Source organism: Procambarus clarkii, chromosome 66 (assembly GCF_040958095.1).
Source record: "Procambarus clarkii isolate CNS0578487 chromosome 66, FALCON_Pclarkii_2.0, whole genome shotgun sequence".
Lineage (NCBI taxonomy): Eukaryota > Metazoa > Arthropoda > Malacostraca > Decapoda > Cambaridae > Procambarus > Procambarus clarkii.
This window is the reverse complement of record NC_091215.1, coordinates 19,653,741-19,679,442: the sequence shown is the minus strand read 5'-3', so window position 1 is coordinate 19,679,442 and position 25,702 is coordinate 19,653,741. Positions and strand designations below refer to the sequence as shown.

General features: G+C 45.5%; 1 protein-coding gene across 5 annotated transcripts in view; it reads right to left on the bottom strand.

Annotated features, from left to right (window-relative positions):
- LOC123769145 (dual specificity protein phosphatase 14) overlaps nt 1–25,702 on the bottom strand; it is a 59,722-nt gene that overhangs the window by 12,878 nt on the left and 21,142 nt on the right. For all 5 annotated transcript variants that reach the window (XM_045760107.2, XM_045760106.2, XM_045760108.2 and 2 more), the window contains exon 3: nt 11,773–11,872. In XM_045760107.2, the coding sequence (XP_045616063.1) occupies nt 11,773–11,872 (100 nt within the window). The remainder of the gene's footprint in view (nt 1–11,772; nt 11,873–25,702) is intronic.

Below are 25,702 nucleotides of genomic sequence, written 5' to 3'. Positions count from 1 at the left end.
TTGGCTCCTGGAGACAGACACAAAGGGGCGAAAACCGCGAAATCAGAAGTTGGAGTTCGAGGAAATTGGCGTAATAACCTCGAACGTTCCATTGAAGAATGGACAACGACGAGAAGAGAAAGGACAAAAACAGAGAACAAGGAAGAAACAAAGGCGAAAGAGCAACAGAGCACGTTAAAGAATATCAGGGTCGGGATCAGGGTCAGCAAAGTCAGGGTTAGGGGGCATGGGTAAACTGAGCAAAGACGGAGGGAAGGAAAACGGGAGAACAGATCAGAGGTGGGCGGGCGGGGTCCGGAGGAGGAGGAGGAAGAGGAGGAGACAACGGAGAGGAGCAGGCAAGGACAGCAGTAGGAAGAGGGGGAGTAGAAAGAGGGGAGCGCACCCCAGCAAGAGCAGCAACCGAAAGGGAAGCAGGGGCCAAAGAAACCTCCATAGCAGGAACAGGGGGCGCAACCACTGAAACGGGAGGGGAAGGAGCAACAGAGCCAGAAGTAGGAGCTAAGGAAGAAAGCGAAGCCTTCTTACCCGCCGGGGAAGAGGAAGGAGAGGAGCCAGGCTTACGCTTCTGACTTAAAGAGACAGGTGTCCCAGCAACTACGTACCGGGCAACGGATTCCAGTGTCTCAACAGGAGAAGCCGAACGAGAGCACACACGACGGCCGTTAGGAGAGCGATGGACATCCGCCTGCACCGACAGGCGGCGGGGAGAGCCGATAGATGGAGGAAGAGGATGGGAAGGAGGATCAGAGGGGGACGAGGAAGAAGATACAGGAGACATGACAGACCGGGTTGAAAGAAGGGGAACCCCAGACAGAGGACCAGGAGGGGGATCCCTCGGGAAAGAACTCAAAGGAACAGAGGAGGGGGCAGTGGGCGTATCAGGGTCCAAGGCCCGGAAACGGTTGAGAGTCTGAGGAAGGGGGGAAGGACGAGGAGAGGAAGAGCGCAACACGCGAGCATAAGAGATGTTAGTATAAGGCGGGAGCCGGCGAACCTGGCGCCTCGCCTCAGGAAAAGACAAACGCTCCCGGTGCTTCAGGTTAAGGACGGCTGCCTCAAGCTTGTAATGGACACAGGCACGAGAGAACGTAGGATGGGCCTCACCGCAGTTGAGGCAGCGAGCTTGGGGAGAAGTGCACTCCGACTTAGAGTGACCTTCACTCCCACACAAAGGACAGAGAGAGACAGTCCCAGAGCAGCGGAGGGCACCATGCCCAAACCTCCAGCACTTATTACAAAGTCGAGGAGAAGGAATATACTCTTGGACAGAGCACCTAGCACCAGCAAGAATGACAGAGGATGGAAGGGTCCTACCATCAAAGGTGATCTTCACAACGCGAAGGGGTTGACGGCGACGACCACGAGGGGGACGAGTAAACGAGTCAACCTGGAGGACAGAATGGCCTTGGGCATCAAGGATATGCCGAATATCATCGTGGCAATCCTGCAGATTCCGAACACCGGTTGCAACATGGGGTGGGAGGAGAATAGTGCCAACACTGGAATTCATCTGAACGTTCTTGGAGACCCGAACAGGGATCTCGCCAAGGCAAGATAAGGCAGCCAAGCGGGAAGCCGCATCCTGAGAAGGAGCAGCAACGACACGTGTACCGAGACGAGTGGGGTTGAAAGTAACACACGCATCCACGGAATCTACAAGATGCCGATGGAGGGAGAAATCGTCAGGAGGCGCAGAATCAAGAGGGAGGAGATCAAAGTATTTGGCCCATGAAGCAGGACCAAACAAGGCCTGATACGCATCAGCACGGGAAGGAATCGAGCGAGTGCGGTTGGGGCGCGAACGGCGTTGAGAACCCCTAGAGAGAGAGGGGTCAAAAGGCGCAGTAGTCACAACGAAAGACTTAGCCACACCAGGGGACGAAGTGGTCACCACCGGGGGCTGGAGGCTCGACCCAACCTCAGAGGAGGGAGGGGAGCTGGGGGAAGAAGTCAGGACGGTCAAAGGAGGAGCAAGGTCGGGGCCCAACGCAGCGGGAGCTACAGAGCCTGGTCTTCCAATACAGGCCGACTCGGGGGCTTGGTCGCCCACCCCCACGAGCCTGAGAGGGTACAACAGAAACATTCAACGACATAGAGACGAAAAGTGACAAATTCATCCACGAATGTGCCCCCATACCCACCATGGAGCCACAATTAGAGGCAGGACACCCAACAGGAAGCTATCGCCGATCATGCCGGGGCCCCCTAGGGGTGCGTCGTGAGTATACGCCCCACAAACGCCACCTTAAGAACCGTCAGTCCGTCGAGATCGGGTTCAGCGACGAAAGGGGGATTGACAATAAAAGGATCCCCTCGCTCGAGACGTCGGGTACTACAGTTCTACGGGTGCAAGAGTATGCCTCCTCAAGCACCCGGGCGTCAAAATAGAAGAAGTCCAAAGAAATAATCCAAAACAAGCAAAAGGTCGGCAGGAAACGACAAGCAGATAGGAGAAGAGGGGGGAGAAAAACGAAACATAAGGAAAAGGAAAAGCGATCCGGCACAATTGGAGAAGACAGCAGCAGGAGTGCAAGGCCAGAAAAGGACAGAGGACTGCCCAACGGAGCATCACACTCCGGCAGCCGTCCACCAAGCCCCCTCACGACGCCAACGGGCCGGAAGGGGAGGGGGTTTTTAACAGTAAGAGAACTGAGGTAGATTTGAAAGATCTCGTAATCCACCCTATAATTTTTTCAGCTAACTTGGCTTTTCAGCCAACTTTTTCAGTTGGCTTTGTTATGCTCATTAAATGTTAGGTCATATGACATCATTATTCCTGGAGTCTTTACATGTTTTCCTTCTATGAAGAAATCTGATCATGTTATGTGCCCAATAATTTAAGTACATAATTTTTGTCATACCTAAATATTTAGAATGTATCACTGTTACGCAATATTTTATTTTCTGTTGCCCAACTGAAGGCTTCATTGATATCAGCTTGTAGTTTTCAATTTCTAATGTAAAAATGATCTTCATAATGTTTTTTGTGTTGTTCACAAAGGATGAAACAAAGTTGTGACTTGTGACAAGCAATTTTTGCATGTCTATATCTTCGAGAGAGAATATATGTGTGTCTGTCTGGAGGTTAGATGCCTGGGGCTAATCCAACTTTGCAGGGTATTGGTATGAGGTATGGGATGGATATTGGCTGGTCAGAGTCAGCCTAAATGAAATACTATAGGAAATATTTGTTTTTTTAACAGCTTTTAGCTTTTTTAACAGGCCTCCCATGCAATTTTCCTGGAGTCAAGTGTGAAGTATTTTATGTATTTCTGCATAGAGTTTTTTCGAGCTTTTTAATACAGTACAGTACAGTGACACTCATACACTACATACATATAGTACATACACTCAGAACAATCGTAACTCGACTTATGATTGCCCCGACTTATGATATTTTTAATGTTTTCGACGAGTTACGACGTAAATTTTTCGGAAAATGCGATTCGACTTATGATAGTGTCGATGACTAAAGATATTCGTTGATACGCGCTTGGGTTGACCGAACGCCTGGTTTCTGGACCTAGATTCAGGAAGCTCTGTGTATTTCTTCGTAAGTGGGTTTGCTACGAAGGTTCCTAAGTGCGCCCTAAGAAGATGCTTAGGTGCTATTCAATAAGGTATACTTAGGAAGAAAAATTGTTGGTTCACCTGCGTGCCGATAGAGGTCACTACTGTGTTTCGTTTGGCCAATCAGAGAGCAGCAACATTCTTCATATTGAAGATTTAGCGCTGGCTTATCGCAGCTCTACTGCCCCCTATTTACGTCGAATTTTCTTATAAAATTAGTATATTTCGAAGTAAAACAATGTTTTTTCAACTTCTACAGCCAGCACCGACATTGTAGTAAACAAATATGTTACATTTGTTGTTTACCTACGTAATTCTAAGAGATACTGTGTAGCTGTCCTTGTTGCTCGGAAGATGCGCTGACAATTATTGTATATATTTACTGAATTTACCCAAGGGCCACTAACTATCTAGTGACCTCGAAGAGGACAGAAAGCCGGCGGCTTGTTGAAGGGCCCGCCAATTGTCTTAATTATATTTTTTAGCTGGAATTTGGCATTTACGGCTTCAGCGGGTAGGCGGTTCCATGGGTTTATAGCCCTCTTGGTGGAAAAAACATCTGTTTTCAGTCCTACTTGAGAGAACATACTCTCCAACACTATATCTGTGATTGTCCTGTTATCAGTGACTTCATACCAAATGGTATGAGGTATTTTGAGCTCTGTAATTACTTCATACACTCAGGAATATTGGAAGATATTCTTGTGCTGCACCCAGATTTTGCCAGTGGAGGCTAATAGATCAGCATTAAGTATTTTGTTCTCTCCTAATTCCATGTATGACTGGCCATCCTGTGAGGTGAGCTTGTAGCTGGTTTTTGATCTACACTGTGTGGTCCTTTAGACAGAATAGGGAAGCAGCACATTGCTGTGTATACCTAAACATGTTTAAAAATACATTGTTTGAGAGGAGTTTTGTAGAAACTGGTAAGAGTAATTATAATATAATGTTTCCATGATTCAGTGCTTACCTCTTGTGAAAATTGCTTAGAGTTGTTTAGTCAGAGTTGATTTGTTTTTTGTATTGAGGCTGGTATTTTCTAAATTGATTCCATGTACAGTATGTCTAACCATCCTGTGAGATGGGAGTATTAGATAAACTTATAGCTAGTTTTTTATCTACACTGTGTAATATTCCATATAGAATAGGGTAGCAGCACATTGCTGTGTATACCTAATCTTCTTAATAAAAAAAATCAGTAATAAAGATTTTAAATTATAGTTTGTATTATTACAAATACAGTACTGTATTATCCTTATTAAATCATGTTGACCATGGATCATTAAGATCTCATGTTGATATGTAATACAAGTCATATTTCTTTTGAACTGCTAATCCATGCTAATCATTCATTAAATTGTGTATTATGTCTCAATTTTTCACTTCCTTGGATATACTGTACAGTACAAAAAGATAGGATAAAAATAAACCAGTAATATTTCTTTCATTATATTTTTCATTTAAATAACTGCATCAATATTTTTACAGCTGACAGGATTTGTTTTACCATACAGGTGCATTATTTGTTAAAAAAAATTTGGTTTATTGTTACACACAATGGTGCTACATAGCCTTCCCAGCTTGGTGCCTTCTTTTAATACTTACTGATTAAAAAATAAATAATAAATACATTTTATTCAGGAAAAGTACATACAGTTGATTTACAAACATAATGTTGGATTTATAGACAGAGCTAGTACATACAATACCTAAAGCCACTAATACTCATAGCATTTCGGGCAAGGTGTGGGGGAAAAAACACAGACTAAAACTTAGTAATCGGAATTAGGTATAAATTGTGTTGAAAGAAGGAATAAAAAATACAAAAAGGGGGGTTAGCAAAGCATAACTCAGCAATTGCACATGTTGGTGAACAGCGTTGTTTAAAAAATAGCAAGACATGGGTTGACATTTAGGAGGTAAGTTAGGTTACATGGAGTTAATTAGGCAGTACTTGGTTTAACTCTTAAACTGGTTGAGAGAGGTACAGCCTTTGACATGATTCGGGAGGTCATTCCACATTCTGGGTCCCTTGATTTGTAGAGCACTTCTAGTTTGGTTACACACAGCCAAATTGAGTAACAGGAAGAGGTCTTGGACACAAATTTGTTCCATGCTAAATGTAGAGGAATCAGCTGAGTATTCCTCAAATAAAATAAGTTGCCTCAGCTTATAAGGTAAATAAAATAAGCATTTCTCAAATAAGTAGCTGCCTCACCTCACTGCCTTACTGCTACATAGCCTTCCCAGCATGGTGCCTTCTTTTGATAATTACTTGTTCCACACCCAAATTGTATAACAGGAAGAGGTTTTGGACCCCTACTTCCCTCTCTCTTTTTTAATAATCTACAGTATATAGTCATAATTATAGCTTTAAGTATTCAATGAATAAAGTTTGTGACATTTTTACCCTTCTCCTTACCTAACATCATTTGTGCAGCATATTTTTATTTTATGTCTCACCCAGATTTAATTTCAAAATAAAACCAAACTAAATAAATTAGAAATGGGTATGTATAGCTAAGGTACACCCTTACTACTAGGTGAACAGGGGCATTTGGTGATAGTAAATGATCCCATCAGGCAGGGCTCATCACCTTCTCTCATATTTCATGTTCACCAGTGTTTATTTACTTAATAACTACTGGTATAATATCTTGCTATTATAAAAGTAATTCTACTATCATCAAACACATATTTACTTCAAGTTTCAAGCAGAGAATGCATATATAACTAACACGAAGGATTCCTCTTCACTAGATTCACCAGCTATAATATTTTGGTCATGTTCCAATATCATAAATCGATCCCAGTGTTATGTAGTAGAGAAAAAATGACTTATATCCAGTTTACGTAAAGCTACGAGTGGTCGAAACCACACTTAAATCCCGGAATGAACTTACGAAGGTTTTTCCACTTAGGGTACCTACTTGAATACGGACCTAGCCGCCACGAAGGCGCTAAGAAGGAATTCGCTCTTAGCTAAGAGGAAAAACCTTCGTAAGTACCTTCCTGAATCCGGCCCCTGGTCTCATGGGCCGACTTGCTTCAGTTTACCAGAGCCACCCGCTTAGTGATGATCATGCTTTTAACCCCTTAACTGCGTTGCCTCCAAATGTGACACCCCCGCAGTGCGCAGGAAATAAATTTTCTGGAAAAAATTCTTTTTTCTTTTTAAAGTGTCAAAAACACTTCCCTCAGTATGGGTATGTAAAAAAAAAGTTGAAATTGTACTTACTTTGGCTGCTATGGGATCCGGAAGTTGGGGCGTGACGTCATCATTCCCCGTGCGCCCGTGCCGTAAGCTCTCGGGGGCGGTGGGGCACTCGGGGCGGGGCGCGCGAGTTGCCGCGAATATATTTTCGTTCATTTTTTGCGCACCTTTCCAAATACATTTTCATTGTTTTTATGTGCCAATCCAATGTATAATGAACACGTACACTATAATATCGCAGTACAACATCCGTACTGTCCGTAGACACTGTGTTACGTGCATGAAACTTGTGTACACATATGCAGCACATATTTACTATGTATCATGCTAATTTGTGTATATATACAATCTATTTACATACTATACACTGTCACACACTATATACATTCATCATCAACACATTCAGAACACCGCGTAGCAGCTGCCTCGTATGGGCCAATAGCAGCTGTCCCGTATGGGCCAATAGCAGCTGCCTCGTATGGGCCAATAGCATCTGTCCCATATGGGCCAATAGCAGCTGCCTCGTATGGGCCAATAGCAGCTGCCCCATATGGGCCAATAGCAGCTGCCCCATATGGGCCAATAGCAGCTGCCCCGTATGGGCCAATAGCAGCTGCCCCATATGGGCCAATAGCAGCTGCCCCGTATGGGCCAATAGCAGCTGCCCAGTATGGGCCAATATTAGCATTTGGCCATGAACACATTCAGAACACCTCGAGTGAGAGCAGCCACACCCAGGTAGTCTCCCTCACTCCAACATCTTACTCGCCAACATTGCTCCTCCCACCATATTGTTATAGTTCTTATTACACATGTTCTATATACCTATCTACATGTTTTATTTACCAGAACTATGCAAGTAAGCCGGTATTGTGTCCAAACAGTACAGTGGCCACCATACACTGCATGAAAAATCACACAGACGACGCTACGATTACGTCACCTCCCTCACCAAAATAGCTCCTCTCAACATTCTCCTGTTGCTGTTCTTACACTATATACACACACTATATATACCCATGTACATATGTGTTGCCCATAACGAACCACTAAGCTAGTATGGTGAGCAAAACATGAGTGGCAGCCACACACACAATGAGGCTACCTCAATTCTCGCCCTCCCTCCCTCATCAAAATTCCTCCTTCCACAATACTACGCACAACACTAATTATAACCACATTCCTGCTATTATCACAATCCTGGTCACTAATTCCTGTAAATGAATAATTGACCACACATTTTGAAAAGGAACCTAAGAAATCATTTGAAGATTCCTAGATGAACGAAATAATGCTGTGGTGCTGTGGCTAGCGCTGTGAACATCGTGAACAGCATTGAATCACTGATATTTGAACATTGTACCCAGTCATTATCACACTCAGGCTCTAATATAACACTATCATAGCTAAATAATACAAGTTATATATATATTTTGACATTATTAGGCGATGCTGTGGTCACATGCTGAACAGCAGTGCTGTGCGCTCATGCTGCGAGCGCCAGCCATGGTTGCTCACTCACTACTGAGGCTCCCACACCCGGGAATGTGGACCACGATTTTTTTTAAAGATGGCGTCTGTTTACAAGAGCCCTGAGGAAGCTGATGTGAACCCCATGTGGCCGCGGGAGTTTTGAATGGAACGTGAAAAATACAAATACCCGGAGGCGCGTTGCGCAAACCAGACGCGAGCCTGCAGGCGCGTTGCGCAGTTTAAGGGTTAAGAAATTCCATTATTTAGGTGATTTTGTATTTTTTTGAACATAAAACTAGTTATTATGTATCACACCATGGGTCCCAAGAAAGTTAGTGGTAAGGTTGAACCTAAGAAAACACATGTGAGGACGACCACAACGGAAAAATCATTCGTGAACATGAAAATGTTATGAGGGCTCTTGATATACAGGATGTCCCTTCCTCATTTATTAAGAAAATGTGTGCAGTATAGGAAGAACTGCAAACTTTTGCTGAAACGGCTCGCCCAAATCAAGCCGTAGTAGGCCGTTACCGTAATCTTTTCAATGACACTGTGATGCATCGCCATAGACAAATATTGAAAAAATTTGAAAAAATAAAAATTTCTAAGAGGTTTGTTCAGAGTATGTCAGGCAGGCAGCTCAATTTTCAATAACAAAAAAAAAAAAATTACTGCTTGATGTTACAGTACAATGGAAGGGGACTCTTCTTCCAAACCTACCCCTTTCCTCCTCCTCAGTCTTCCATATGCCAACAAGTCATCAATAAAGGTAAGCAATAACTTGTACATACAGTACTGTACTTTAGTACTAAAGATCTGTATAAATTAGATATAAAATTTACTTTGAAGTTAATTTTTGGGGGAGTGTAGAACAGATTAATTCAATTCCCATCATTTCTTATGGGAAAATTCGTTTTGACTTACGATATTTCGACTTAGGATACGTCTCTTGGAACGGATTATCATCGTAAGTGGAGGCACCACTGTAGTACATTTTCTGAGAGGAGAGGGGGAAAGCCAGATGGGAAAAAGGGGAAAAGAGAAAGGGCAAAATACAAGGGTTAAGGAGATAGAGAAGAGTGTTGAGAATGTGGAAAATGGGGAGTTAGGAGGGACGAAGGGAACGGGGTAGAGGAAGGGGAGGGGAAGAGGAAGGGGAGGGGAAGAGGAAAGGTAGGGGAAGAGGAAAGGTAGGGGCAGGAAGGGTGGAGGAGGGGTAGAGAAGAGGGAGAGAATGTAGGAAGAAGGGAAAAAATGAGGGGTGGAATGGAGTGGGAGAGACAGACAGACAGATTATTCTGGGCACTGTTGGGTAGTTCCCACCCAGTATCTGATATGAAAATGAAAAAAACCAGCGTTGAATGTAATGAAACGCCATTTTCTGGGAGTGACCCGGAGGCTGCCGGAGCTATACCAGGCTGATATGCTAATGTCAGACTTTGTCATGAGTCATGTGCATGGTGTTCTTAGGGCCTACCGGGGACCACGGCCAGAACCTAGCTCTCTCAGAGAGGCAAGGGGAGCAATGGCCTATAGAAACCCCTGTGTGGTTGGATGCATTCTATATCTGCCTTCAACCAGGTCAAACATCCAGAAAGGTAAGCTTCCCAAAACAAACCCCTATTCCGGTGAAAATTGCTACCAAAAGCCGAACTAGTGGATAGAACTCCCCAACAGAAAACAAGCAAACAAGTATGATGCCACATGTCATTGCACCACTGTCTGCGCAGCTCCTTCCTCCCCGGGAGGGGGAAAGGGGAGCCCCAGACCTCTCACACCGGCTATCCAACCATCAGTTCTGAGGCTGGATGTCAAAACACGCGAAAAACCGCTGACCGGAGGGAGGGAGGGTTGCCAGAGAGCCTTCGGGTCACATCCAGAAAATGGAGTTTCATTACATTTAACGCTGGTTTTCTGGGGGGGGGGGAGCCCAGTCGGCTACCCGGAGCTAACTACCCACAGAGGAAGGTCAAAAAGACGGATCCGGGAGGGTGCACCACCACGCACCCCTCAACAGAAAGCGAAACAACTTTCTAAGAACTGAACCCCCGGGACGTGTACACTCACGGGGACCTAGCAGGGGGAACCACCGGAAGAAGGAAGAGAATCCAGTACAAAGGGGGGCAAGAACCAAAAGCAGACCCCCCACCAGGTAGACAAACAAAAAGGAAAAAGAAAACCCCCGCAAGAGGAAAGCGTATCCAGGCGGAACAGAGCCGGATGCTATGATTGGTGAAAACAAGCTGCACAGTACCCTGTGCCCCTACCAGTGCAAACTGCCCCTTACCCTAAGGTGAAAAAGGGAGACAGAACCCTCCATCACACAAGGGGCGGCTGAAAACCAAAAAGTAAATGGCCTAGCAGAAGCAGGACCCAAGGAACTTGTGGACAGTAACCCCAAGCCTCAAGGGCAGTGCTTACAGGGCACCCAGGGAAGGCAACCCTAGGTGCATGCAGCCCGAGTACTGGAGACTCACTCCCGGCTCACACACCACCTAGAAGACACACACCATACTCTAGGCACAGTGCTGAAACAACCATTGGAGCCGGAGCACACAACTGGTGCCTTTAGCATCAACCGAAGAACTGATGGGTGGATAGCCGGCGTGAGAGGTCTGGGGCTCCCCCCTTCCCCCTCCCGGGGAGGGGGGAACTGCGCAGACAGTGGCGCTGGGACGTGTGACGTCATACTTGTTTGCTTGTTTTCTGTTGGAGAGTTCTATCCATTAGTTCGGCTTTTGGTTGCAATTTTCACCAGAATAGGGGTTTGTTTTGGGATGCTTACCTTTCTGGATGTTTGACCTGGTCGATGGCAGACATAGAATGCTTCCAACCACATGGGGGTTTCTATAGGCCATTGCTCCCCTTGCCTCTCTGAGGGGGACTGGTTCTGGCCGTGGTCCCCGGTAGGCCCTTAGAACTCCATACACATGACTGATACCAAAGTCTGACATTAGCATATCAGCCTGATATAGCTCCAGGGAGCCGACGGGGCTCCCCCAGAAAAAGTGGTATGGAAAGTTTCCCTGTGGATGGACTTGACTTTATTTAATTGACTGTTACTTTTTGCATTCTCATTTTATGGGCTTGTACAACATGGTCACACTTATCAAATGTCTTTGCAAAGTCTCTGTATACAAGATCTGCATTTTTTTTTCTTTTAATGATTCTATGATTTTGTTAGTGGTTGAGTAATTGTGAAAGGCAAGATTTTCTCAATTTAAATCCGAGTTGGCCTCGACTGCAAGTTCATTATTTTCAACATCTTTTAATTGTGACAGCTGTGGCACCTTTGTAATTATGAACTTCTTACCCAAATACATGCATTACATTTAGCAGAAATCTCACTGTCTAACACATGACTCCTAATGCCTAAGTCTAAATGACCTCCTATATACTACTCTTAGAGCAAATCATGACTGATTAATAATAATGTGGCACCCAAACTTTAACATTCAAAGAATCATTTGCAGAATAGTTCAACCACTGGTACATAGAATAAGACCCACCTCGACACTCTTTGAAGGCCTCGGCGACCACTGGGAAGTATGGGCTGATATCCTGATCTGGGTCATCTTTAATAAGGACTTTCACTATTCGAACTTCCTCCTGCAGATGAAACACAGAATGACGTGTCTTTACTCTGAATTAATTAAGACTAGTTCCATTTGTTTATGAAGCACTGTAGGCTACAACAATCACAGAACCATCTAAATAATATTTTTTCTGGGAAGAGCACGTTGTGGCTCCAAGAAGCTACCATCTCTGACATAGGTGCCATCTACTAGATGTCATTAGTCATAAGTTTCTCTGGCCTACCGAGGACCCAGTGCCAAAACCTGGTGTCCTCACAGATGTGAAGGGCACTGTGGCATTTATATACAGTGGCACCTCAATTAACGAGTTTAATCCGTTTTGGCACAGAGCTCGTTATGTGGAAAACTCGTCTTAAGAAACAAATTTCTCCATTTAAAAAAGGAAATAAATTTAATCCGTTCCACTCCCAAAAACATCCATACTTGTATGACATTTTATAATGTAAATATAATACTGCACATGGAATTATAAATGTTTTGTTGTACTGCTTTCATGTTTACTTTACCTTATGAAAAGTCGGTGCTGGCTTGAGGGAGACGATGGGGAGGTGGGAAGGAGGAGAGGGGTTATGGTGTGGGAGGAGAATCCACCTTTGAGTCAGGTGGCCTCTCTCTTCTTGGGAATTTCACCCCATTGGGACCGGGTTATGGTTCACCATCACTCACTGGTTTTTACTTTTGCAAAGAACGAGTCTATTGACAATTGCTTTTGTCTTTGTTTTAGGATGTCCCTAAAAAGAGACAGCAAATTGTCATTAAACATATTCACACACTGGGTTATCACTGCTTTATCAGGGTGATGCTTTTCCAAGAATGCAGTCACCTTTTCAAACATTCCCAACATTTCCCTGATCTCACTGGAAGAGGCAGCATCCTCCCTTACCTCCTCATCCCCTTACTAATGGTGAAAATTGTTGATGAGGACCTGCCATTCTCCCATATGAGATCAGTCACACGGACCCCAAGCTCATGCTTTGCTACAATTTCCTTCTTCAAATCCACAGTAATTGTCTCTTTCTTCCTCTTGACAACACTATCTTTAGCAAACAGCTTCTTTAGTGACATCGTGCATCACAAATTATAGTCACAAAACCACAAAAAAAACAAAGAAAAGCACAAATAAATGCAGAGGGATGCTTGTCGTGCACGATACAACAACAGCACTGGCGTCGGAGGCGTCCGAGAATTTGCGAGAACCAGCAAGACGCTAGGAAGCACAATGTGGTTTTGCTCGTTAATAGAGACAAATTTGCTGCAAGTGGCTCGCTCGTTACTCGAAATGCTCGTAAATAGACCCGCTCGTTAATCGAGGTGCCACTGTACAATATTAAGTTATTCCTTTATGCCACCACCGAAGAAGGCACCTAGAAAGTTATCGAGTCACAACAAACCATAGCTGGCTGTCTCAGACCTGGTGGCTTGAAAACAGCCATAGAATTCCCCAAAACTATGTAAACAAACTATAAAACCAGCGTTTAATGTAATGAAACACCATTTTCTGGATAAGTTTGGGTGGAACGGCAAGTCCCGGAGGCTCTCCGCAGTTATTCAGGCTGATATGGGTATGTATAACTTTCTGGAATCAGTAAATGTGCATGGAGTTTTTGCCTGAACCAGAACCTGGCCCCTTCAGAGAGGCATGAGGATCAATGGCCTATAGAAATCCCCAGTGTGGTTGGGAGTATTCTATGTCTGCCATTGACTGGGTCTGGCACCCAGAAAAGTAGACACCCCCAAAACAAACCCCTATCTGGTAAAAAATTGCTACCAAAAGCCGAACAAGTGAACAGAACTCCCCAAACGAAAATTAGCAAACGAGCACATCATCATCACGCCGCCACGCCGCTGTCTGCTCAACACCCCCCCCCCCTTTTCCTTTTTCTTGGGAGAGGGAAGGGGGAGCCCCAGACCCCTCGCACCGGCGATCCACCCACCAGTTCTTAGGCTGGATGTCAAAACTCGCAAAAAATACTGCCAACTGGAGGGAGGGAGGGTTGCTGGGGAGCCTCCGGGACTCACCCAGAAAATGGCGTTTCATTATTTCACATTGGTTTTCTGGAGAGAGCCCCATCGGCTCCCTGGAGCTACCTCACCAAAGATAAGGAAGAGAGGGGAAGGTCTTGGGAGGCGGATGCCATGCATCCGAAGACAAAAACAAGACAACCGGAAAAACCAAAGGGCCCTGTGGATGACTCAGGAGACCTGAACCCTGTAACGGGAATGAGGGAAAGGAACACTGCCAACCCAAAGCACGGCTACGGCCAGAGAGGCAAAGATGCATCGACAATAGCTGAGAGTTGCAACCAAACAACACCTGATGCACCCCTGGCCTGAACAACCAAGCATCAACAACCCAAGGACCCCTCTAGAAAGCAGCAGACTCATACATCGCCAGAAAAGAAGGAGATGGCTGCAACCGAACAAATCTACGACCAGGACCAAAAGAGCAGAAACCCCTATGCCAGAGGAGAGCATGAAGCTCCCCCAACCCGACCCCCCCTAGAGGCCAATGCCAACAGGAAAAAAGAGCCGAAGAAAAAACTCAAACTGAAGGGGACACTACAAACTGAGGAGGAAAGAGAAAGAGAGCACCCGATTCAAAGACCAGGACGGCTCAGGTGGCGCATGAGCAGGCCGAAAGTGAAACAATGCACGAGACAGATGACGAAACGGGGCAGACATAACATCAATACCAAACACAAGCAGGAGTGGATCCACCAGCGCCGCATGATACAAGGCGACAGTATTACGGCATAAGATGACAGTCCAGAAACAACTATGGAAGGAAGGACAAAACAACCCTATCAGCGACCGAAGTACACCTATGGAGTGATAGGAAAAACTGGAAGGACCGCCAGGAACTTCATACTGCTGCCGAGACGAAGCACGCAGGTGGGAGACTAACAACAAAGCCACCCCTCACTCCATACAAGTGGTGATAGACATGAGCCAGAAACTCCAGACGCGACGACGTCTCTTTTATTTATACAGTACTGTATATATATATATATATATATATGTATATATATATATATATATATATATATATATATATATATATATATATATATATATATATATATATATATATATATATATATATATATATATATATAAATATATATATATATTATATATATATTATATATATATACAGTGGTACCTCACATAACGAATTTAATACGTTCCATGTTCGTCATGTGAAACGGACGTCATACAAAACGAGTGTCCCCCATGTAACCAGTGTGATGCACTGTGTTTATTGTGAAATTCCCCCAGTGTGCATGACATCAAATGTTCCCCAAAATATAATTTTTCTTTGCAAAATGATAAATTACCGTCCCTGAACGTGTCTATGTGAAAATAATTACCAAATTCCACTTACTTTGGCTGTGAGGGCGTGGACAAGGTGTGCTGTGAAGTCATCAGGGCCTGGTCGCCCGTGTGTGAAGCTCCCAGACACGGTCGCTCAGGCCATTCAAGCACCGCGTGTTGCCACAAATATATTTTCAAATATTTTTTCTATGCATTTCCAATGCGGTTTTATTTGTTTCTTTTATCGTAAATGATGCATATTTGTGACCTTTACAATATGTATACAGTAGAATGTTCATAATTTTCCATGGAACTGTGATACATGTGTTAGTAATGTGTCCACAATAAATGTTTAGTCACAATATTACGTAGTAAAAATTCACTAAAATTACAATATGTACAGTTTCACATACTATTTACACAGTAACACACTGCATTACACACTCAGTACTTTGGAGGTGCGTAATAGTCAACGAAGTAGTCCATGGTACACAGCGCGACTTTGCTCTCCTTGCACCAGCTACAGATAGATTTTCGTTTCCTGTTTCATCGTTCTGTGTGCTTGCAAATAACCCACTCGCGTGCACCCTTGGCTTTAGTACTTGTAGGTGGTATGTAGCCAAGCTTGTAAAGCATAAGGTAGTATTGAAACGATTATAGGAAAAGCTCAATTTGTAAGGTAGTCGTGAAAAGATCGCTTTGTAAGGTCCCACACAGGAAGAGATTCAGCTAGCCTCAAAGAGTGTCCATCAGTCAGGAAGAGATTCAGGTATTCTTGAAAATATCAATGAACACCACCACCATGGAAGCCACTAACACTGTTCATCTATGCTACTTGTATCAGATGCATCATCACTGAACGCAGAAAACGATTAATCTGTGTATCATCTATATAAATTCGAGATGGCAAGGGTGAGGCTCAGAGCTACAACTGGATACGCTCGCTGTATCACTGGCATCCGACCGTTGTGTTAAGCCCTTATTGCGCCTAGCTTCACCAATGTTATGACCCTTATGTTCTTCAAACAATAGGTTCTGAATTGCACCGACTGAGCGCAGTCTTTCAACACTGTGTGGGACAGGTGTTTGAGAGCCAGAGCCACGTGTGCCACAAATGGTTGCTCACGCAGTACTAACCCAGCCAGCAGCCCTTGTCTTTCATATTCATTATAGCAAAAGGTTCATTCAGTGTTTGTTGGGTAGGCTGCTCCATTATGACAATCTTTCTTTGTTTCAAATGTGTTCCATTTGTTTTGTATTTGTCACTTACGTCTTAATAATGGAGCAGCCTACCCGACAAACACTGAACGAACCTTTATGGCATTTGTCCATTTTTCAAATTGTTTCAACAGTTCTTTTATTTTTCGTTTTATATTTTTTTATTTAAGAAACATGGAGCAGCCGACCTGCCGACCACCGAACGAACCTTTTGCTTAAGACAAATGAAAAATAAATATTGAACACATTTGAAGAAAGGAAAATGTAATAATGGTTTATTCAGTGTATGTAAGGTAGGCTTCTCCATTATTGAGACGTAAATGACAAATACAAAACAAATGAAACACATTTGAAACAAAAAAAAGATTGTTATAATGGAGCAGCCTACCTGCCGAACACCGAACGAACCTTTTTGACATTTGTTGTATATCAGACATTTCATTTCTTTTTTCCTACAAAAACGTCAATACTTTGCAACATCTCAGCAGTCACCCTTTTATATCCCAGCATCATTAGCATCTTTAAACAAGAACAACATAATTTATGTGCATCTCCGAGGCGTCTATAAGAATGTGCAAGAAGCAGCGCGACCCCACCATGTGGTGTTGACGTTACTCAAACCAGCGTTCGTCATACGGGACGATTTGACGCCGATCGGGCCGTTCGTTACCCAAAATGTTCGTCTTTTGGGGCGATCGTTATGCGAGGTACCACTGTATATATATATATGTCGTACCTAGTAGCCAGAATGCACTTCTCAGCCTACTATGCAAGGCACAATTTGCCTAATAAGCCAAGTTTTCATGAATTAATTGTTTTTCTACTACCTAACTTACCTAACCTAACCTAACTTTTTCGGCAACCTAACCTAACCTAACCTATAATGATAGGTTAGGTTAGGTTAGGTAGGGTTGGTTAGGTTCGGTCATATATCTACGTTAATTTTAATTCCAATTAAAAAAAAATTGACGTCATACATAATGAAATGGGTAGCTTTATCATTTCATAAGAAAAAAATTAGAGAAAATATAATCATTCAGGAAAATTTGGCTTATTAGGCAAATCGGGCCTTGCATAGTAGGCTGAGAAGTGCGTTCTGGCTACTAGGTACGACATATATATATATATAATATATATATATATATATATATATATATATATATATATATATATATATATATATATATATATATATATATTATATATATATATATGTCGTACCTAGTAGCCAGAACGCACTTCTCAGCCTACTATGCAAGGCCCGATTTGCCTAATAAGCCAAATTTTCCTGAATTATTATATTTTCTCTAATTTTTTTCTTATGAAATGATAAAGCTACCCATTTCATTATGTATGAGGTCAATTTTTTTTTAATTGGAATTAAAATTAACGTAGATATATGACCGAACCTAACCAACCCTACCTAACCTAACCTAACCTATCTAACCAGAAGGGCAGGAGCGAAAAGACTCATTAAGAGGAGCAAAATCGCCCCCAGGAAAACGACCAACGCCGACACAGCGCGAAGAGAAGAGATATGCACAAAAGAACAAGAAGGCCAAACACCCAGACGCCGCCGGGAATAGGACCCACAAGCCCTAGAAAGTACCGGAGGGAAGCTCAACCGAATGACGACAGACGTACCAGAAAATGGGAAGGAGCAAAACCGTCCCGAACCTTCGAGAACAAAAAAAAGCAAACACAAAGGACGAAGGCACGAAAACCCCGTCGCACCCGAGACCAAAAGTCATGCAGAAACCCCAAGAAGAGGGGGACATGACGGAGAAGGCCCGTCCCGGAAAAAAGGGGTGAAGACCGTAGAAAAGCACCCACCGACAGGACGGAAACAACGGGCACAATGGACAAGGAAACCGAGCCCAGGGAGGGGCCGACGCCCACAAAGCAGAGAGGGGGAACAGAAAACCCCAACACCACAAGACAGCAAGCCCCGCCCAGAGGGGTAGAAATACCCCGGCGGGGACCAACGGGGCCTGAGGCCCCTCACGTTAGCCCCACCCCAGCCCCGGGAACCCACCCTGCAGGCCCCGGGGCCGAGCTGTCCCCTCAAAGCCCCAGCGTCAAGAAAAACCCCGGGGCAGCCGTGAAAAACACTGAGGAAGGGAGCCCACTTGGCTCTGGAGCTTGAACCGAAACCGGAGGATAGGCGAGGGGCGAGACGAAGACCCCAAGCTCCTCCCCAGCCAGCACAACGAGGCGAGGACAAGACAGAGAATCCAAGGAACATGGAAAAAACCAGGCCCGGCACAGCAAGACTGGCAAGGAAGGAGAGCCCCAGAGGGACCACGGAAGGGCCAAACATAATGCCACAACCAACCCCGACACGCAGCTGCCGTACCAAAACCACAGCAAAACGTCACCACACTCCCCGAGGAAGCGACAGAGAAGATAGATAAATCGTACCTGAGTGGCACACAAGGGGACACAGGCGAAAACGGAGCACCCAACTGAGCCACAGGGATGGTAGAAGAAACGTGTGCAGTGTAACAGGCAATCGAAGGAACACATTAAGCAGCCCAACTTAGGCTGACCCCATACACAGCCCCAAGAGCAGAGACGAGAGCGCCCATGAAGCACAGAATCCGCTCGACAGGCAAACGATAGGGCAGAGGCAGAACCAAAGAGCCAGAACCCAATACAGTGGTACCTCGGAATGCGAGTGTCCCTGTATGCGAGTTTTTCGGAAGACGAGCAGGATTTACTCCAAAAATATGTCTCGGAAGGCGAGGGTTACCTCGGGACACGAGTTTGTTGATACGTGTACAGGCCGACTGGCGCGTGGTGGCATGGCGATCGCGCCTCAGTTTACCAGTGTCTCGTATCCAGTGACTATCCCACCTGAATTCTTCACAAGGATTTACAGTTTTTTATCGGTTTTTTGGCCATTTGAGCATAAAAGTTGTCATTATATATCTTGCCATGGGTCTCAAGAAAGCCATTGGTAAGGTTCAACCTAAGAAAATAGCTGTGAGTAGAGGCAGTAGAGGATGTCCCTTCTTGATTAAGAAAATGTGTGAAGTATGGGAAGAACTGCAAAGTTTTGTTGAAAAAACTCGCCCAGATAAAGCTGTAGCAGGCCGTTGCATTGACCTTTTAAATGATAATGTGATGTCTTACTACAGACAAGTGTTAAAATGTAGGGAAAAACAAGTGTCATTAGACAAATTCTTAGTAAAACAAGCAAGTCCTAGTGGTATGCAGGCAAAATGTGCCAGAGTGTGCATACCAGTGAAGTCCTCACTGCCTGATGTGATAATGGAAGGGGACTCCCCTTCCAAACAGTAACTCCTCACCATCTTCCATACGCCTACAACATTCAACAGCAAGGTAAGTAATAACTTGAACATAGTTTTGTAGGTTTATTTAGATGAATTAGGTATAAAAATTTAGTTTGATGTGGGGTTTTTGGGGTAGTCGGGAACGGATTAATTCATTTCCCTTTATTTCTTATGGGGAAATTAGCTTCGGAATGCGAGTTTTCGGAATACGAGGCGTCTCCAGGAACCAATTAAACTCTTAAACTGAGGTATGCCTGTACTGCAAGCACAAGGAGGCGAGCACAAAACCCTAGACACAGGAAAACGTACCACCGAACAGGCACCCCCACCGTTGCACTGCGGAACAAGGTGGAGGCGGTGCCCCGAACTCAAGCAAGGTTAGACAAGCATAGGAGAGGGGCAGGAGTAGTACAGGCAGGAGCCGCCTTGGAAGGGCCAAGAGGCCACCCGCAGACACCCGTGAACCGAGGAAGGAATCAGGTGGAGAGAACAAGAGCTGCCCAATATGGGCTAATAGCCCTGCAGTAGGCACCTCTGGTGATACGGTCCATGTTCTCAAGTACATATGTACACCCATTCCTACTTCCAAAAACAAAAACAGGGTCAGGACGAAGGAGACGCCAAACCGCACCAACCCACCTGCAGAACATAGGCGCTGAAGGGCCCTGACGCAAGCTTTCGAGTCCGTATCCGCCGGAGGCGGCCAGGGCACCCATGCTGGAGAGGAGGGGAGTGGCGAAGGAGGCTCCCCACCCTAGAACGCAGGGAAAAACCTCGTGACTTCCCCACAGTGGCACCCCAGAACACCCCCAAAGCAGCGGGGCATGGATTGGATTAAGAAAAGAGCGAGAGGCAAAGCCCCCCCTGAGAGAAAATGGATGCAGAACACGTGTGCACACCGCCCGGAACCAAAACAAACTCCCACAGCGCATGCGCAGGACGCGAGAGAAAAGTAGCCGAACAAGGCGAGAAGTAGCCGAACAAGGCGAGAAGTAGCCCAACCGGCGACAAGCAGCCCAACTGGCGACAGTAGCCCAAACTGCTACAAGGAGCCCAAATGGCTACAAAGGAGCGCAAACGGCCACAAAGGAGCGCAAACGGCGACAAAGGAGCCCAAACGGCGACAAAGGAGCCCAAACGGTGACAAAGGAGCCCAACCTGTCCAGAACAGAAGGAACCAGTATGGAGGCAAACTCCGGGACACGCAGGAGGTAAGCCGCAAAGGCCAACCGCACCACAGGCGAAGAGATGCGGTTAGCCGAAAACCTCCGGAAGACGGAACCGAAGAAACCACAGGGACACGGAACTGAACCTGGGAAGGAGCAGAACCCAAGCCCAAATCGTACGCAGAGGGAGGAAAGAAAACCCAACGCCTCGCAACAGTAAGCCCCGCTCAGAAGGACGGAAATCTAGGCGGGGTGCAATGGAGCCCAAGGCCCCCAAGGCCACTCCTCCCCAATCCCAGGAGCCTCTACACCAGGCCCCGGGGCCGAGTCGACCTCCAAAGCCCCGGCCCCACAAGAAAAAGCCGGGGCAGCCGAGAGAGCTGGAAGAGAAGGGGCCAACTGGTCAGACCCAGGAGCATCAGCCGGAGGAACAGACTCGAATGCCTCCGCAGCTACCCCGGACGGGGCAACCCCCGAAACTGCCCAAGTCTCAGAACCTCTAACCCCGCCCCGACCCCAAAGCCTGCAGATGCGTAGGGGCCGGATGCAGAAGGGGGAAAAACAAGGGGGCCGTGGAAGAACCAAGGCCGAAGCGACCAAAACCCCCAAGTCTGGGTCCCTACACAAGCGGGGCAGCATCGGGGCGTCCGGGGAAGCGACAAACCTGAGCGCGTTGCAACATCCTACCCAGCAACGCGCGAGCTGCCTGCACCCACGGGAATTCATCAGCAGACTGGGTGAATGGAGTCACGAACAAGCAACAACGCTCGCAGGACTCAGGGTCGAATGTGTCACTGACCCAACAGGCAGCATGATGGAGGCAAAAAACAAGGAGAGCCACCCTGAGATAAAGGGACAGAGCAACCCTCAACTCACACAAAGTGAGAGGGGAGGCAAGGGTCTCCACTATCGGACCCGAGAGCCCCCGGGGGGTTTCCCAGGGCCCCTAAACTGGGTCTGCTAAGGGTTATCCCAGGCAGGGCACTGCTAACCGGCGCCCCAAACTACCAAGCAAACTGCTAAAGCTGAACCCACGGGACGTGTCCACCCGTGAGGGCGAAGCAGGGGGTGCCACCACAAAAATGAACCTAACATAAGGGGGGGGGGACACAAGGCAGGCCCCCCTACCAGGCAAAAACAAATATAAAAGAAAAACCACACAAGTGGACAACGTACCCAGAGGGAACAGAGCCGGCCGCTGTCATAGGTGAAAACTAGCTACGCAGTACCCTGCGCCCCACCAGTGCTATAGCTACCACTTACCCCAAGGTAAACAAGGGAGTAAAACCCCCAAACACTCGGGGCGACCAAAAGCCAAGTAGCGAAAAGCCAACAGAGGTAGACCCAAGGTGACTTGTGGAAGGCAACCCCAAGCCCCAAGAGCGATACTTACAGGGCACTCAGGGAAGGTGACCCTAAGCACATGCAGCCCGAGTACCTGAGAATACTATTCCCAGCTCACACGACCACCGTAAGAGCAGCACTGCAAACAAGTCACAGCACTGAGACAAGACCGGAGCTGGAGCCACACGACCGTGCATTATCCCATCAGCTGAGGAACTGGGGCGGGGATCGCCGGCGCGGGGGTCTGGGGCTCCCCCTTCCCCCTCCCCCTCCCGGGGAGGGGGGAGCTGCGCAGACATGCGGCGCGGCTCGTGTGATGTCATGCTTGTTAGTTCATTTTCCTGAGGGAGTTCTGTCCACTCGTTTGTCGATTTTTGTTGTTAACCAGAATAGGGGTTTGTTTTGTGGCGCGTGGCGCTTACCTTTCTGGGTGCCTGTCCCAGTCGATGGCAGATATGGAATGCTCCAAATCACATGTGCATTTCTATGGGCCATTGCTCCCCATGCCTCTCTGAGGGGGCCAAGTTCTGGCTCGTGGTCTCCGGTAGGCCTAGAACTCCACCCACATCGACTGATGCAAAAAAGTTAGGGTATCTATATCAGCCATGGATAGCTCCGGGGAGCCGTAGGGGCTCCCCCCAGAAAATAATTTTATCTTCTAAACCTGTTAATTTGTGTTCTCTGACCATGGGAAAAATAATAACAAAATCGTAAGTGACATATATTGCCAGCTATAGGGAGGGAAAGTCTGGCATAAAACAGGCACTGACTCAGCGTGCATCCCAGGCGGTCTGTTGCTCCCCAGCTGTCAGGCAGGAGTGACCACAAAGAGATAATTACCTAATTATTTCAATGTTTCTGATTAATTTTTCATAATTTTTTTGCTGTAATATTATTCAATAGTGTGTAGTGTGATATATTTATATAATAAAATGTGTGAATCATCGCTGTACTCAAAATTATGGTGTGCATATTGTTGATTCAATAATTATGTTCGTCAAACAGTGAACAAATACTTTGTCATTTATTACACTATATACACAGGTTATATACAAGTATCTGCATGTTTTGTTCACCGTAACGAACCACTAAGTTGGTATTACGAGTCAAAAAAAGCAATGAGGAGTGACCACCACACACCAGCCAGCCAATCGCTGCCACTCACTCCCTCAACACCTCACTCGCCCACATTCTCCTCCCACCATACTGTTTTTGCTTTTATTCACTATACACAGACTTTACATACAGTATCTACATTCGTGTTCACCATAACGAATCACTAAGTTGGTATGCTGAGTGGCAGTGGCAGCTCGCCACTGGCTGCCACTTCCTCCCTCCCTCACCTCACCTCACTCGCCCACATTCTCCTCCCACAATACTGTTTTTGTTTTTATTCACCATATACAGACATTATATATAAGTATCTACATGTTTTGTTCACCACAAATGTACAACTAAACTGATATAGTTAGTTCAGGCACTAAGAGACGTCGCTATACAGAGTCAGCTGGCAGCTGCCTCCCTCACACATTCAAGGTCAGATGCACTAAAATTTCACCCCCAACAATACTGTTTGTGGTGTTATTACCCTATATACACACATTATATATAAGTATCTACATGTTTTGTTCACCATAACTGTTCAACTAAGCCGGTATAGTGCCCAAAGAGCATAGTGGCCACCCCTACCAACATAACAAATCATGCAGATGTTGCCACCTCATCACCAAAATGGCCTCTCCCCCACACTCCTTTTACTGTTATTGCACTGTATACACACGTTATATAAGTATCTACATTCGTGTTCACCATAACGAACCACTAAGTTGGTATGCTGAGTGGCAGTGGCAGTGGCAGCCAGTGACAGCCCGCCACTGGCTGCCACTTCCTCACCTCACCTGACTCGCCACCATTCTCCTCCTACAATACTGTTTTTGCTTTTATTCACTATATACAGACGTTATAAGTATCTGCATGTTTTGTTCACCATAGCGAACAACTAAGCTGGTACAGTGAGTCCAGACAGTAAAAAGTAGTCACACAGAGTCAGCAGACAATGCTACCTCCCTCCCCACCAAGATTACTCCTCTCACTACAGCGCTAATTATCACAACAATCCTGCTATTATCAGATTCCTGGTCATCTTTATCACAGTCAGGGATCTTCTGTAATACTATCATCGCTAAATAATAGCACGAACATATATATTATGGCATTTTTAGACGATGCTGTGGTCACAGCAAGTGCTGTGAGCTCATGCTGCGTGCATCAGGCTTGGTGGCTCATTCAATACCGAGGTCCTCACACCCGGGAATTTGGGCTACGATTTTTTTTGGGGCGTTCATTTACAAGAGCCCTGATGAAGGTGAGGTGAACCCTGTGTATCCGCGGGCCGTTTAAATCTTGCGTAGTACTCCAATACATCATATGATGTGATGCGCAATTTATAGCAAGTTACTCAACACATCATATGATATGTTACGTATCAAGGGTTAAAGACAAGTTACGTGTTATACAACTTTGTGAAAATGGCCGGTTGACTTCAAGTGTTGCCAAGGAATTTAATATAGGCACTAGTACTGTTTCTGATATAAGGAAACAAAAAGAGCAATACTTGAAATACATTTCAACCAGAGAGAATGACGGTGCAAGCACTAGCAGAGGGTGTGGTAGAAGAACTTTGAAAACTTCGATGCATGTACAGTTGGATGAGATTGTGTACAAGTGGTTTGCTCAGTACTGCACAGTTGGCGTGACAATTCGCAGCACAGAAAAATAAAATGCTGCAAGCAGGTTTGCAGAACGCCTTGGAATAAAGGATTTCCAAGCTAGTGAAGGGAGGGTTGCAAGGTTCACAGGGAGGCACAATATTGTGAAGAGGAAAATTGTCGGTGAAAAATTGAGTGCAGATACAAGCAGTGTAGAACCATTTAAACATAAATTAAGAACATACATTTTGTCAAATAATTTATATTCTTATCAAATTTATAATGCTGATAAAACTGGGCTGTATTGGAGGAGTTTACCAGAAAAAACTCTAGCTATGAGGAGTGAGGGTTGTGTGCCAGGCCATAAGGTCAACAAGGACAGGCTGTTGGCCATGATGGGTGCGAATGCCGACGGCACAGACAGAATCACATGTGCAATTGTTGGCAAATCAAAGAAACCAAGAGCCTTGCAACATTGCTTGGACTGACTGCCTGTGAAATTTTATAACTCAAAGACTGCACAGTTTACACAGTAGATCTTTCTTTCCTGGTTTCATGATGTGTTCTGCAGGGAAGTTCGTGACTATCAAGTTAAGAAACTCAAAGTTAAGCCAAGCGAAGTTCGGGCTTTGCTATTGTTTGATAATGCGCCTGCCCACCCCAGAATTGACACGTTAACCTCACATGATGGCACGATAACGTGTACAGCACTTCCTCCTAATACAACCTCTCTCATCCAGTCTATGGATCAGGGAGTTATCTGTGCCACGAAGAGGTTGTACACTGAAAAGATGCT